The sequence below is a fragment of the Canis aureus genome, chromosome 1, assembly GCF_053574225.1.
Source record: "Canis aureus isolate CA01 chromosome 1, VMU_Caureus_v.1.0, whole genome shotgun sequence".
Classification (NCBI taxonomy): Eukaryota; Metazoa; Chordata; class Mammalia; order Carnivora; family Canidae; genus Canis; species Canis aureus.
In genome coordinates, this window is record NC_135611.1 from 41,729,665 (window position 1) to 41,744,962 (window position 15,298).

The window sequence follows — 15,298 nt, forward strand, 5'->3', positions numbered from 1 at the left end:
AGTGGATGGACCTCTCCATTCACTATTATTTGAATAAAGATGGATAAGGAAATTTAAATCTCACAGAACAATATACTGATCTAGAAGACTTCATTATTCTAACTAAAATACAATGCAAGCCACATGTATAACTTGTAATTTTCCAGTAATAACGTCAAAAAAAAAAGCAAAATGAAACCAAAAATAACTTAAAGAAGATATTTTATCCAACTCTTTATTCCCAAGTATTATTTCACATGTAATTAATGTAAAAACTATTAATGAGGTGTTTTGTACTTCTCTGTTTCATACTAGTCTTTGAAATCTGATATATATTATCCTTACAACATGTCTCAGTTTAGATTGGCCACATTTCAAGTGCTCAATGGTCATATGTGGCTACTGGCTACTTTGCTGAACAGTTCAGCTCTGGAGAGAAATATCAGTAATTGGTGTGCTATATTAGGAAGAATAAGCCAAAAAAAAAAAAAAATCCATCCAGACAGGATGGAAACTTTAAATTATTTTGAGGGAAGTGAGAACAAGACTAGGCAGTTTTTATGAGGTCCATTTCCTTATGTGAGAAAACTATAATTATCTCCTAAGCAATGAATCAACATAAAAATGTGATCTATTAGCAAATATAGTCTCATATTATATACCATTATGTGACCTAGTGTTAAATGTTTCACTTCTATCTTTGGCAATTTTGGAAGGTGTTTAATTTGGGGCAGTACGCTTGGTTAAATATGACAGATACCAAATATCTCAAATATTCTATTTTAAAAGAGCCTGGCTGGGACAGCCTGGGGGGCTCAGCGGTTTAGTGCCACCTTCAGCCCAGGGTGTGATCCTGGAGACCCGGGATCAAGTCCCACATCAGGCTCCCTGTGTGGAGCCTGCTTCTCCCTCTGCCTGTGTCTCTGCCTCTCTCTCTCTCTCTCTCTCTCTCTCTCTGTCTCTCATGAATAAATAGATAAAATCTTTAAAAAATAAAGGAGCCTGGTTGGCAGTCTGAAGAATAGGCTGGCCCAGTGGCCTAGAATACATGGCCTGGTATTAGAATATATGAGGCCTTGACTGGAATGAGGCCCAGCTCATGCTGCCATTTAAGATTTATCCATGAAGGAACCACCTGTTGACCTGAGTTTCACATCCCACTTTTCCTACCTTTGAAAATGTAAAAGACACTCTCCTCCCTAGCAGCCCAGCTGGACTCCTCTGAAACACTTGGCCATTTTTGTTCCCCTGCAATTCCTCAGTCCCAGTATTGGCTGGCTAACTTGGCATAGAAGTAAGGAAACGAGTCTCTATTGTGTTCATTTTCACCCATCCCAATGATGCATATTTCCCAGGAGTTATATAAATGTTAAATATAATTTTTTATGCTGGAGAGAAGGAGTATGTCAATATCTATGGGGAGTAGGTTATTCTGGACCATTCCAGATGCTCTGGCTTTCACATACAGTATATCCAGTTTATTTCTGGTACTAAATCATTGCCTCATTGGACTTTTGGGACCTTAAGAATAATCATATACTTCCCAAGTTAGTGCCCATTTCTGAAAGATCAACCTCACAGTTCTGGTTATGACAGATGCCATCAAAAGGGGAAGAAAATCTTGCTGGGTCTGCTTCTACTTTCATTTGCCTAGGACTGACTTTCTTAACACCAGTCCCAAATGTGGGCAAGTGTCTTCTGCTGCAAGCACACCTAAATGCCTGCTGATTCTTGGATTTTTGCCTTACTCAAGTTGGATTAGGCTTTTTAGGGCAAGTGCATTTTAACTACTATAACCAATCTATGTTTTATAGTCAATAAAGTTGTTATAGAGCAAGCAGAAAGAATATTGCAAAAGCTTTAAAAATATGTGGCAAGTTTATACCATGTGGTAGTGGTTATGTTGATAAATTACTCATTTCCTACACATTTCTTACCATTTTTTCTTGTTGACCAAATTTAATTCTTTTATATTTATAATTGTAATATCTGCATTATAAGTTGGCACTAATATTTGCTGTGAATATAAACTACCCAGAGAAAGTCAGGATGTTGAAGGATACAGATTTGATGGATTCTTTATATTCTAGAAATATTGCTACCAGCTGTTTGACAAGCTTTATTATAGAGTCAAACCCAATTCATGTTCCTTTTGAAAAATGATCATTCATCTACATTCTTCTTACTGTGTGTGTTTTGTTATAATCTTCCAAACGTAAGTTGCACCCTTGTATTTTTCTAAGAAAACCCATAAACATGGATCCTGGTGGTAAGATAACCTGCCAAAATGAAGCCAAGGTCTTCATACATCACACTCTTTATTGCAAAGCATACTGTTCCATAAACTTGGGATTTCATTAGGGGAAAACAATGTTGGTCCTGCCTTGCAATTGAAGAAGATTGGAACTTTGTGTTTCACGAAAATAGCTTCTGTGAGTTTCAATCCCATGTAGGGCCTTGAGATTTAAATGCTGTATATATTACATGACCTTTTGACTTTGCAATTGCTCTCTTCTTGTGCCCTCTTCTAGATACTAATGGCCCTGTCTCTTTAAAAAATACATAATTTTGGGCAGCCCAGGTGGCTCAGCGGTTTAGCACCTGCCTTTGGCCCAGGGCATGATCCTGGAGACCTGGGATCAAGTCCCACATTGGGCTTTCTGCATGGAGCCTGCTTCTCCCTCTGCCTGTGTCTCTGCCTCTCTCTCTCTCTTTCATGAATAAATAAAAATCTTTAAAAAAATACATAATTTTTCTCATAATTGAGTTTCTATATTATTTAATTGTATACTTAACACTGCCATGTTGCCTAACTTTATGCAGGAAGTGTTGTAGTTAGTCAAGCATCCTCTGTAATCATATAACTTCATGTGCACCACAAATGGGATGTCAACTTTCAAGTAGAGATTGAGAGAAATGTTGTGTTGAGAGAGGAAGTTTGAGAGACGGTATGGGTCTTAATAGTTTGGCTTTTGTTGCCCAGAATCAGAAAATTGTTGTCCACATGACACTTTTTCTTTCATGCAGTATCCAAGTAAAATGTGAAATTGTCAGCATCCGTTAAGCAGTGGCAGTTCCAAGATGGTAGCTTAACATTTTGTGGAATTACAGTGGAATACTTAAAATGTAGAACAGTGTTTCGTAAAATCCCATTAAGAGTCGTGGAGGGGTGTGTTTTAAGTACATAAGAATCACCTGTGGTGCTTGTTAAAGCTACAGAGTCCTTACGCCCTGACCATTGAGCCTTTGATTTAGTAAATCTGGACAAATCTGCAGGCATTAGGCATTCCAGGTGACCCCACTTTGAGGCAGTGGCTTCAGGGCTTCTCGAGTTTTCTGTGTGCACAAATGGCATTGGCGTCTTGTGAAAATGCACACCGAGGTTCTGTAAGTCGAGGCTATTTTACCTGAGACTCTGCATTTCTCACGTGTTCCCAGGTGACGCTTTAGAAACTCTAACTTTGCAACTCAGCCTACCATGGGTGTCTTTCCTTTTCCTTCTATAACAAACTCACTGCCTTCTTACTCTTGACTGAATCTACACTTGGGCTAGCTTTTAACTTCCTTTAAACCTCTGTTTAAATATTTTTTAAATATAATTTTAAATATACCTTGTCCTTTTTCTCTTTTGTTCTTTTTTTTTTTTTTTTTTTAATGAATTAGATGTGCAGCAGTTGTGTCTTGAAGTGCCATCAGCTGTGACAGAAATTCCAGATCCCAAGACCACAGCCCGGCACTCGGGCTCCCAGGACCTGAGGACCATGGAGCTCTCGGACAGCGACCGCCCGGTCAGCTTCGGCTCCACGTCGTCCTCGGCTTCTTCCCGGGACAGCCACGGTTCCTTCGGCAGCAGAATGACCTTAGTCTCAAACAGCCACTTGGGCTTGTTTCACCAAGATAAGGAAGCCGGGGCCATAAAACTGGAGCTGATTCCAGCCAGGCCGCTTTCCAGCAGCGAGCTGCAGCGGGCCGGCCCCGCTGGGCCACAGGACACGGGCGACGGCGGCGACAGGCAGCCCCGGGCCCAGCGGAGAATGGAAGCAAACGGGGCCACCAGAGCAGGTGCAGAGTCGGCCACCAGCCCCAAGCTCCTGTATGTGGATAGGGTTGTTCAGGAGATTCTGGAGACTGAGAGGACTTACGTGCAAGATTTGAAAAGCATCGTAGAGGTAAGGCAAATTCTTTTGTTCTTTTAAAGTTTGTCATGCGGGATAGGGATAAATATGCTTGCAAACTGAGGAGCAAAGCCGAGTGTCAGGGATGTTTTGTCTCCTGAGACTCAGAAGTAGGGTGAATGTTTAGACTGATCGTAACTTAAGAGGAACCCTAGGGCCATATTCGTTGCATTAAAAATCCTCTTAATATTTGCAGTAATGCACTAATCGTGTGTTAGAAGCAAGAATGACAGTCCCAGTGTGTCCACCTGTACATTGTGTTAATAACTGCCCACCGGAGGCTCCCAGTGCTTCCCAGGTGCTGGAGCAGGAGGTCAAGCATCCAGACCTGCTGATGTCAGGTGTGTCCTAAGCCCATCAGCTATCTTCACTTTATCTTTTATTTTTTTAAGATTGTATTTATTCATGAGAGACAGAGAGAAAGAGAGGCAGAGACACAGGCAGAGGGAGAAGCAGGCTCCATGCAGGGAGCCTGATGTGGGACTCGATCCTGGGTCTTCAGGATCACACCCTGGGCTGAAGGCAGCACCGCTGAGCCACCCAGGGATCCCCGCTATCTTCACTTTAATCACAATTGTCTACTGGTGTCTGGGAGCTTCCCAGACAGGTACTGATACCAAAGTCCCACCTCCAGAGACTGTGATTGCATGGGCCTGGGGTATGGTCCAGGCAGAAGGATTGTGGAGGATCCCCAAGTGATTTGGGTGAGCCAGGGAGCCACTGTTCAATCCTATTCTCTATGGGCTTTATTTTGTCTCAGGCATTTACTTTCTGTTCACTTTTATTGTTAAAATGTTTACATAAATTATTTGACTCCAGGTGAATTTTGCTTAAGACTGTGGGCCAATCAGGTACTCTGGAAATTGAGTTATGAATTGACTTCAGTTTATAAATTGGTAATTTTTACTTTATCCTTAAAAACTTGAGCATCTCAGATGTTAACTCATTTTCAATGAGTAAAATATTAATATTTCAAAGGTAAATTTATCTATTATAAAACTGGACCCAGTTTGCTGCTGGTAATAGACCAAGTTCTTTCATTTGTTAGTACCCACTTCCTGTTGTAGACTTATAATCGAAGATGTTTCAGAGGGGGGCACCTGGGAGGCTCAGTCAGTTGGGCGTCTGCCTTCAGCTCAGGTCATGGTCCCAGGGTCCTGGGATTGAGCCCGGCATCAGGTGCCCTGCTCAGTGGGGAGTCTGCTTCTCTCTACCCCTCTCCCTGATCGTGCTGTCTCTCTCTCTCAAATAAACAAATAAAATCTTTTTTAAAAAATCTTTAAAGGATAGTAGAATATTTGCTGATGAGCACATTCTGCACCAAATATATGCATTTTTAGAGGTTTAGAAAAAAAATCTGAGGCATAATTTGCGTTGAATTCCATAAATGACAGAACCAGACACTGCCTACTAAAAATAGTAATGACATAACTTCCCGGTAAAAATAGAAAAATCAATTGATGCTCAACCAAAACAATATGTGATACCAAATGTAGACTACACCAGGCCAATTTTGTTTTTAATTTCAACAATGATGTCATTTGTACTTGAGAATAAATACCTGTGAAACTGCCAAAAATTTTGCAGCCTCTCAGGAAATTCATGGTTGTCAAAGCTTTCTTTGGTCTCTCCTTTTTTCTTTTCTTTCTTGGAAATCCCTCCGCCTGATAAAAAATCACCATCCTGAGAGAGAAGCCCTTAGTTACTGGCTGATATTCCATGAACACAGTTGTTTTTTTCTGAGACTGGTTGATAAACCTTGGTAAGAGGAAGTAGGTAAGATCTGAACAAAAGGGAACCGATAAAAACAGGATATTTTTTGCTAAGTTTCAGTAGAAGTTCTATTCCAAGTTGCCCAGATGTTCTTGCCCCTTATTATTATTATTATCAGTGAGATAACCATGTTTTACACTGGGGCTAGATGGACCTTTTCTGTAAAAAGCCAGAGAGTAAATATGAGGTTTTCTGGGACCAAAGTTCTCTTACAATGGCTCAGCTCTGCTGTTGTAGCTCAAAAGCAGCCACAGACACTATGGCAATGAGTGGGTATGGACTTTCCGGTGAAACTTTAGGGCTAGGTTTGACCCAGGGGCCATAATTTGCCATCCCCTGCTTGATGCTATGAATTGGTGCCTATGTTTCATTAACTCTAAAATGAGACTAATAAAGAGTACCCGCCTTTTAGGATTTGTATAAGAATTTTTTAAATGCATGAAAATCTCTTAGAACAGGATGTGGCACATGGCAAACAGTTAATAAAAGGAGACTATCCTCATCACCAGCCTCCTCTAAATTTGCTGCTAGAGACTGGTCACCATTTAACTATGCTGTGTTTCACCTAAAGTCTTTCACAAAAATAAAAAAGTTACACCACTGATTCCACCATTATTATTTTGAATGTACTTGGGATTATTTCCAGTGAATCCACTGAAAATCTGAGGTGACACATAATTAGGGAGAGGAAAGGTAAAAAAGAATGTTGGGAGGAAGGGTATTTGGGGAAGAAAACCCCGACACATAGTGGGAGGCACCCGTGTAGGAAGAAGTAAATGCTGCTTTGTTCCAGAATCCGCCAGAATGCTTTGACTTATTTACCCTCTCCACCTAGAACAAGCCAGACTCTTTAGATGAGGGATTAGTTGTCACAGGCTTTTCTTCACATACTTTTGTTATGTGGCCCCACCTCTGTTTCTCAAGATCACAATTTTCACTGAATGGTTAAACTCATTTTATCTAGTTCTTTCCCTGATGAAGAATAACCAATTATTTTTCCACTTGCTGCAACTCCACCCAATAAAGACTGAAAATCAGTATTCTTTCAAGATACAGAGCATCCATTCCATTCTAATTTGTTTCCCTTGATCAATTTCTAACTCATTTTTATAATTCTGTAACTGACTTCTCTCGTATCCTCAATTTTTCAAATGCAGAATTTCAAGATGGGAAAGGGGGCTGCTATTAGCAACCTGCTAATACAAGTTCTCACCATACCTAAGAGGCAGAGCTTTGTTAGTTGGCTCCTTTTCAGCAAGAATTATTTCTGAGGGGGGCAAAAACTAAGCATTTCCAAAGATATTGGTAAGTTACATTTCATCTGTGCAGGAGCACATTTCTGACTTTCTACACAGTGCTTTACTGAATCCCTTTGACATTAGCTAATGCCCTTTGACATTAGCTTCCTTAGCTTAATCAATTTCTCCTATAAGTAGCACATTTTATCCATATATAGTATTCAGACATCATTCCCACAGGTCAGGTTTAGTTTTGTTTTTAGGATTTATCAATGGAAATATTTTTGTGAAAGATCACTGATGTATAGGATTTATGAGACATTAACACGGGCACCTGGCTGCCTCGGTCAGTGGAGCATGCAACTCTCAATCTTGGGGTTGTGAGTTCGAGCACCACATTGGGTTTAGAGATTGCTTAAAAATAAAATCTAAAAAAAACAAAACAAAAAAAACCCCACCATAAACACAATGTGCTTTGACCTGTTCAACCTGGTCCCAGGATATCTGATTTTGGAGAAGAGATCCTTCCAAAGTTATTTAGACAAAAGAATCCCCAGATGTTGGTTACACATACAAAGAAGGCTATACATCTTTCTTTCCCATATGTGGAAAGATTGTATTAATCCCAAATATATAGATCTTTTTCCTTTCCTGTTTCCTGAAAATTTTTAAAATGTTACTAACCTTACCTCTATTCCTCTTTATTCCTTTGCCTCGCATCCCTCGCCAGATCCATTGTTTTGAGCTCCCTGCTCCTCCCTCCCCACCATGGCTGTTCCACCCTCCGCTTCTTTGCCAGACATGCTAGCTAGTCATCTAATTTTGTACACCTGACATTTGAGAGGGGAGAGAGGAAAAGAAACAGAAGTGAAATCTTGACTGTCCCCCTTACTCAAAGGAACAACGGAGTTATTTGCATTTCTATATATAGCTCCCAATAGCATTCACAGATAAAATGAGGTAATAAATAAGAAAGCAAGTTTTTTTTTTTTAATTTTTATTTATTTATGATAGTCACACAGAGAGAGAGAGAGAGAGAGAGGCAGAGACACAGGCAGAGGGGGAAGCAGGCTCCATGCACCGGGAGCCTGATGTGGGACTCAATCTCGGGTCTCCAGGATCACGCCCTGGGCCAAAGGCAGGTGCCAAACCGCTGCGCCACCCAGGGATCCCAGAAAGCAAGTTTTAAAAGTAAAAGTAAAGTAGCCAATGAGACAGTTTGTGGAGAACTAGAAATCCGTAGTTGGAAAGTGGAAAATAAGGATCTCTTTCATGTTTAATGGAACCTTACGATGACTGTGTGGGGACTCTCATGGGGAGAGGGGGATTCTTTAATCTTCCTAAATGATCTATAAAAGAGCCTTTGAAAGCCTCATAAGATTTGGCCCCTGATATAGTTTATGGCCTGTTTCAACCTCTTAGGAAAGTTTCTAAATAGTTCATAATGTTATATAATGCTATGCAAGTAGAAGTTAATTCCCTACTACAAAATGTCAACTTGGATGCTACCCTAAATCATCTTTTGGGACACTGAGGACATGCGTACTTAGTAGAAAAAAAGTGGGTAAAATACTAAGTGTAACATGAGTTTATTTTTTTCTATCACCTTCTAGAGAGCTAAAATTCTTTTCAAGCACCTTTGTCCACACAGTGTGTAAAAAGCTGAGAAGTGAATATCACAGCTTAATGCATAAAACTTAAAGACCCGAAGCCTTAAGCATAGCTTTGTTGAAAGCATTTAAATTAGCATTGTTCAAAAGCTCTAGCTGAACAAGGGTTAGAATGCTGATCTCCGACCCCAGCCCCCCAGCTCTTGTGTTTATCAGTCTACAGGGACTCTTTGTTTAGTGCGCGATAGTGTAGACAGTGGCAGGGTAGGTAGAGGAAAGGATGCTTTTCACACGCTTGGTGACGTGAAACACATTGAAAGCTGTTCTGCCCATTTCCGTGGCTTCAAGAAGAAGCACTGGATTCATTGGAAGGGATAACCTCACATTTGGGAAGCAAGCCTTCTCTCACATCTGCAGAGGGAAAGAAAGAAACCTAGTGACCAGGCCTGAGGAGTCTATAGGGCCTGTCCGCCATTTCCTCTGCCTAGAGACTTAGCTTTGGGACTCAGACTCAGATAGAATGGAATCGGAGTTAGCTTCTGTCCGGGGAGGCCACCCCCCACTCCGGGACACCACTGTCAGTTTTAGATGTGGTTTTCTGAGGAAGTCTGGCTTTCTGTGGATCCTATGGGAGAAACAACTGTTTGGTGTGGGAAGGGGGCAGTTCAAGTCTCTGCCTCTGTGTTCCCTGAGCCATTAAAATAGGATTCTCTGTGGGCATTCCCTGGACCAGTCACAACTGCTTAGGACCCTGGAGAAGAGGAGAAAGAAAGAAAGTTCTGGAACCAAGGGAGAAGGCTGTTGAGAAGAGGTGAATTGTCATGGCTTTTATTACCTTTTTATTTGCAGATGTCCTCACTCAATACTTCCCCTCCAGTTTAAATAACATTTATTACACTGACACTTTTTATGAGGTCGCGCAGAGTGTTTTGAATACTGGGGGAAATATGTGTTCAATGCTGGAGTGTAGGACTTGGCAGGAATTGTTTTTAATGAAGGCTTGTTATGTGGGTGGATTTCATAAAGAACTTACACTGTGGGATTTGGCACAAGCTAATGTACTTTTTCTTTTACGTGGCATTTGAGTACTTTTATTTGAATGTCTCTATTTGTTTCTTTCCCTCCAAGGGCTTTTATCGTAATGGGTGAAAGAGATCTTTCTTAAAACCATTTAAGATCTATGATGATTTAAAAGCAAACCTGTTAAATAGTTTTCTGTTTGTGTAAGGAGCTATTCCTTAGGTAGCACATCTCATTGCTGTACATAAAAATCCCTCCCATCTCACTTTGATTATGCGTGTCCAGATCTCTTTATTATTGTTGTGGTGGTAGTGTTGTCATCATGCTCCCTTCTTCCCTACCCTACCTCATTCTCCTCTCTCTCCACCTCAATGACAAAAACTTAGAGGGTAGGAACACAGTGATTTCTTTCCCCTTCTTTTGTTTGTTTTTATTGAAGCATAATTGACATACAATATCCTGTTAGTTTCATGTGTACAATGTAGTGATTTGACATTTGTATACATTGTGAACTGATCATCGCAATAAGTGCATTTACCATCTGTCATCCTACAAAGTTAATAGAGTATTATTGACTGTATTCCCTGTACTGTACATTATATCCTCAAAACTTATTTATTTTCTTTTTTTTAAGATTTTATTTATTTATTCATGAGAGACACCGTGGGGTGGGGGATGGGCAGAGACACAGGCAGAGGAAGAAGCAGGCTCCATGCAGGGTGCCTGACATGGGACTCCATCCCCAGTCTCCAGGATCAGGCCCTGAGCCAAAGGCGGCACTAAACTGCTGAGCCACCCAGGCTGCCCAAATCATTTATTTTCTAACTAGAAGTTTGTACCTCTTAATCCCCTTCACACATTTTGCTCCCCGCTCCCAACCCCCATTCCCTTGGGCAAATACCACTCTGTTCGCTGCACCTGCGCATACTCATTCGATCTGATTTTGTCTGTTTTGGCTTCTAGATTCCACTTATCAAAGTAAAATGATGTGGTATTTGTCTTTCTCTGACTGACTTACTTCACTTTGCATACTACCCTCCAGGTCCATAAATGGCAAGATCTCATTCTTTTTTGTAGCTGAGTAGTATCCCATTATAGAGAGAGAGAGACCCCATCTTCTTTATCCATTCATTTATCGATGGTTGTTAGGTTGTTTCATATCTTCATATCCATATCTATTGTAAACAATACTGCAATGAACATGGTGCAGATGTTTTCAAATTAGTGTTTTCATTTTCTTTGGATAATTCCGAGAAGTGGAATTGCTGAGTCATATGGTAGTTCTATTTTAAATTTTTTGAGGAAACTCCATACTGTTTTCCACAGTGGCTGTGCCAATTTGCATTCCCACCGTGTATAGCGTTTTATCCACATCCCTGCCGACATTTATTTTTTCTTGTCTTTTTGATAATAGCCATTCTGACAGGTGTGAGGTAATATCTCATTGTGGTTTTGATTTGCATTTCCCTGATGATGAGTGATGTTGAGCATCTTTTCATGTGCCTATAGGCCATCTGTATGTCTTCTTTGAAAGTGTCTATTCAGATCGTCTGCCCATGTTTTAATGAGATTGTTATTAAGCTGTATGAATTCTTTGCATATTTGGATATTAACCCCTTATTAGATATATGATTAGCAAATATTTCTCCCACTTTCATTTTGTTGATGGTTTTCTTTGCTGTGCAGAAGCTTTTTAGTTTAATGTAGTCTCATTTGTTTGCTTTTGTTGCCCTTATCTGAAGGGGCAGATCCAAAAAAAACATTAGTAAGACTAATGTTGAGGAGCTTACTGCTTAGGTTTTCTTCTAGCAGTTTTAAGATTTCAGGTCTTACATTCAAGTCTAATTCATTTTGAGTTAATTTTTGTATATGGTGTGTGAAAGTGGTCCATTTTCATTCTTTTGCATTTGGTTGTCTAGTGTTCCTGACATTGTTTATTGGAGAGACTGTCTTTTCTCCATTATACATTCTTGCTTCCTTTTTGTAAATTAATGAATAACATATACATAGGTTTATTTCTGGGCTTTCTATTCTGTTCCATAGATCCATGTGATTGTTTTGATGCCAGTACTATACCGTTTTGATTATTATAGCCTTGTATTATAGTTTGAAACCAGGCATTGTGATACCTCTGGCTTTTTTTGTTTTTCAATATAGGTTTGGCTATTTGGGTCCTTTGTGGATCCATACAAATTTTAGAATCATTTGTTCTAGTTCTATGAAAAATACCACTGGAATTTTGACAGGGATTGGAGTGAATCTGTAGATTGCTTTGGACAGTATTGACATTTTAACAATAAGACTTCTTCCAACCCGTGAGACAGAATATTTTTCCATTTATTTATGTCTTCTTCAATTTCAACACAGTGATTTTGAGTGTTCATCTATTCTACCCATCTAATGTGGGAGGGAGGGCAGAGACCTGGGTTTTCACTTTTTTCCAGTCCTAAAGAGTTTGCCAATGTTGAATGTTCTGTTGATCAGTCAGAAGGTATTAACAATGAAAATGTCCAAGGTGGACAGCATTTAGTGAAAGCAAAGTGTGTAGAAGTTCGCAGAGTTGATATATAAAAGTGGGTGGGTTGGCTGTTGACAAGAGTTCTTGTGTACTTAATGACTGCTGTCAGTTTAGGTTATTCTCTTCACATTTTATGGTTAGACCTTCAGTTAAAAATTAGGAACATTGTTTAAAATACCTATATTGATCAGATTCTCCTGGGAGCATGGTAAGCAGTGACATCATCAACTGACACCTTAAGCTTTATGACCATTCCTACCACCTCACTGGTTCCCAACATCTGTAAACATACTATGTATCAACACTTCTAAATTTTTTAAATATGTGCCTTGATAACAACAACAAAAACACTAGGAAATACTAATAATAACAACTAATATTTGAGTACTTACCATATATCAGGTACCCACTTAAGCCCCATCTTCACTCACAGCCCCATCATATGAGTATTATTGTAATTTTCCTATTTTAGCACAAGAATATTGAATGTACAAAGAGCAAAGTAAGCTGTCCAAGGCCACCAGACAGTGATAGAGCTGGAACTTAAACTCGGGTTTCATTCCAGAACATATTCCTTCTACCAGTAGTCTACACTGTTATTGCAAATCTTCTCTTAGAATCTAGCAAAGAGTTCAAGGTTTTTGCCCTCTTTTTACCCTCTCTAGAGCAGGGTTTTACAGCAGGAGTACCACAGACATTTTGGACTAGATAGTTCTTGGTTGTGGGGGATTGCCATGAATGTTATAGGATGGTTTCACAGCAAACCTGGCCTCCACCCATTAGCTACCAATCGAACCACCACCATCTCCTCTTTTAACAACCAAAAACATCTAGACATTGCCAAACATCCTCTGAGGAGCAAAATCACCTCTGGCTGAGAAGGTCTGCTCTAAAGATTTGCAACACATCTTACATGTCTGTAAGGATAGGCTAAGCCACAGTCACAAATAGAAACCCCTAATGTAGTGGCTTAATAGAACAGAAATACATTTATTTCTTCTGGAACAGTTACTTGTGGATGTTCAGGTAGGCAGGAGTGGTGCTCCTGTATATACTCATTTGAGAACCCTGGCTGATGAGGCTCTGACGTCTTCAGCGCCTGACTTTCCAAGATTGCTACAGTCTGCACCATCTCATTGGGCTAGAAGGGCAAGGAGACAGGGACACATGCCTGGGGGAGGTTTCTAAGTCAGGCACAGAAGGGGATCACCCCCCTGGCCTCCTTCTGCAGATGCTACTCTTCTCAGGTGGCCATAACAAACTATAGATATAGTCTCGCTGTGTACCCAAAGAAGGTGGGAAATATTTTGTGAGCAACTGGCATTCTCCAATGACACATTATATAGAATTAAAACATCCTCGTTGTGAAACTACACCGTGTGTCCCCCACTCCCATCACTAAAAATAAAAATAGGAAGAAAGCAAGAACAATTTTGGTGATGCTTATTGCTGAGATTATGGTGACTCCCTCTGCCAAGTGGTTCTACAGAATGTTATAAATGAATTCTCCATTTCAGTCTTGGAACAGACTCAGACCAAAGTGTCTTCTCACATACCTTCATCACCTCCTTTTTCTTTATCCTTTCTCCCATCATTCTACTCCTTTCCATGCACACAACCAGCCAATAGGGCTCTTTGGAATTAATGAACACCATTGGTAGTATTCCAGTTTAAAAATAGGGCTGTGGGCAGCCTGGGTGGCTCAGCAGTTTAGCGCAGCCTTCAGCCCAGGGTGTGATCCCAGGGACCCGGGATCAAGTCCTACGTCGGGCTCCCCGCATGGAGCCTGCTTCTCCTTCTGCCTGTGTCTCTGCCTCTCTTTGTGTCTCTCATGAATAAAGAAATAAAATCTTTTAAAAAAATAAAAAATAAAAATAGGGCTGCTATGTCTAGCAATAGTTCAAAAGCAGGGTTTGTGCTTATCTTGCTAGTGTCCTGGGAACCTTGTGAGCAAAAGGGAATCAATGAGGATAATGGACTGAAGCCATTAACCATTTAACAGGATGATACTTGGGATCTGCAAGTTTATGGCCACACTGTTAAAGTTTATATGAAACTGAATGCCCTTCTTTAAAACTCATTTCTCAGCCATCCTGAGAGGCCAAAATGAGAATTATGGGTATTTGACCCAAAAAAAATGAGCAACAAAAGACCAAATTGTGAAAATTGTTTTTATATATTCTTAGCCTTAAATGCGCCAAATCAACGACATTATTATGAATGTTTTTCTGTAAGAAGTTGAAGTCAATTTGCATCCTTCCAGAGGTGAACTTATAGAAAATGTATTTACCATTGATAAACAGTAGTCTGTTTACATTGTTAACCTTCACCTTGGATAAGGTTTTCAAATTACTTTGTAGCAATAGCTTAATGATCACCCATTGTTATAAAAATTATGAGTGCGGAGATAGTCCTCAGTGTCTCCCTGAGAAATACTCAACTTCAGATAATGGAAAGGTCACTCTTGAGTTCCTGAAAGCCCTGATTTGTGACTTGCTTCTTGAAATGTGGGGCGGGATGAATAGTTGAGGTCGGTCTAAGGATGTCGAGGGTATTGGAGGCCGTGAGTCAGGCTTTGTAGGGTATTCTTACTGGGTTGCAAGAGTTCATAATTTGAGAATAGATTATAGATGAGGATTGTCTTAATGCCCATATCAAATGTCTAAGACCCAAGAAAGAGAACATACAGATGAGAGCCGCGAAAGCTATATGCATGTTGAAGTGCCTGCGGTTGGTTCTGTTATAATATGACATGTGGCATGTGTGTTCCTAAAAATCCCTCGCTGTGCAAAACCACATGGGGGAAAAATAAGACTTATAGGAAAAATGAGTTTTGAGCCCAACATTCAAAAACATTATCCATGATACTTTTAAAAAGATAAGAAAAATGAAGACAGTTTTAGACATGTTAAATGGTTAAGAAATCCATATCTCCTTTAGTACACATGGCATCTGACCTTGAAGTTGCTATGGAAGCCACCTGGT

General features: G+C 40.1%; 1 protein-coding gene across 5 annotated transcripts in view; it reads left to right on the forward strand.

Annotated features, from left to right (window-relative positions):
* PLEKHG1 (pleckstrin homology and RhoGEF domain containing G1) overlaps positions 1–15,298 on the forward strand; it is a 224,808-nt gene that overhangs the window by 127,903 nt on the left and 81,607 nt on the right. For all 5 annotated transcript variants that reach the window (XM_077896712.1, XM_077896677.1, XM_077896686.1 and 2 more), the window contains one exon: positions 3,643–4,148. In XM_077896712.1, coding sequence (XP_077752838.1) covers positions 3,741–4,148 — 408 coding nt within the window. In that variant the 5' untranslated portion in view covers positions 3,643–3,740. The remainder of the gene's footprint in view (positions 1–3,642; positions 4,149–15,298) is intronic.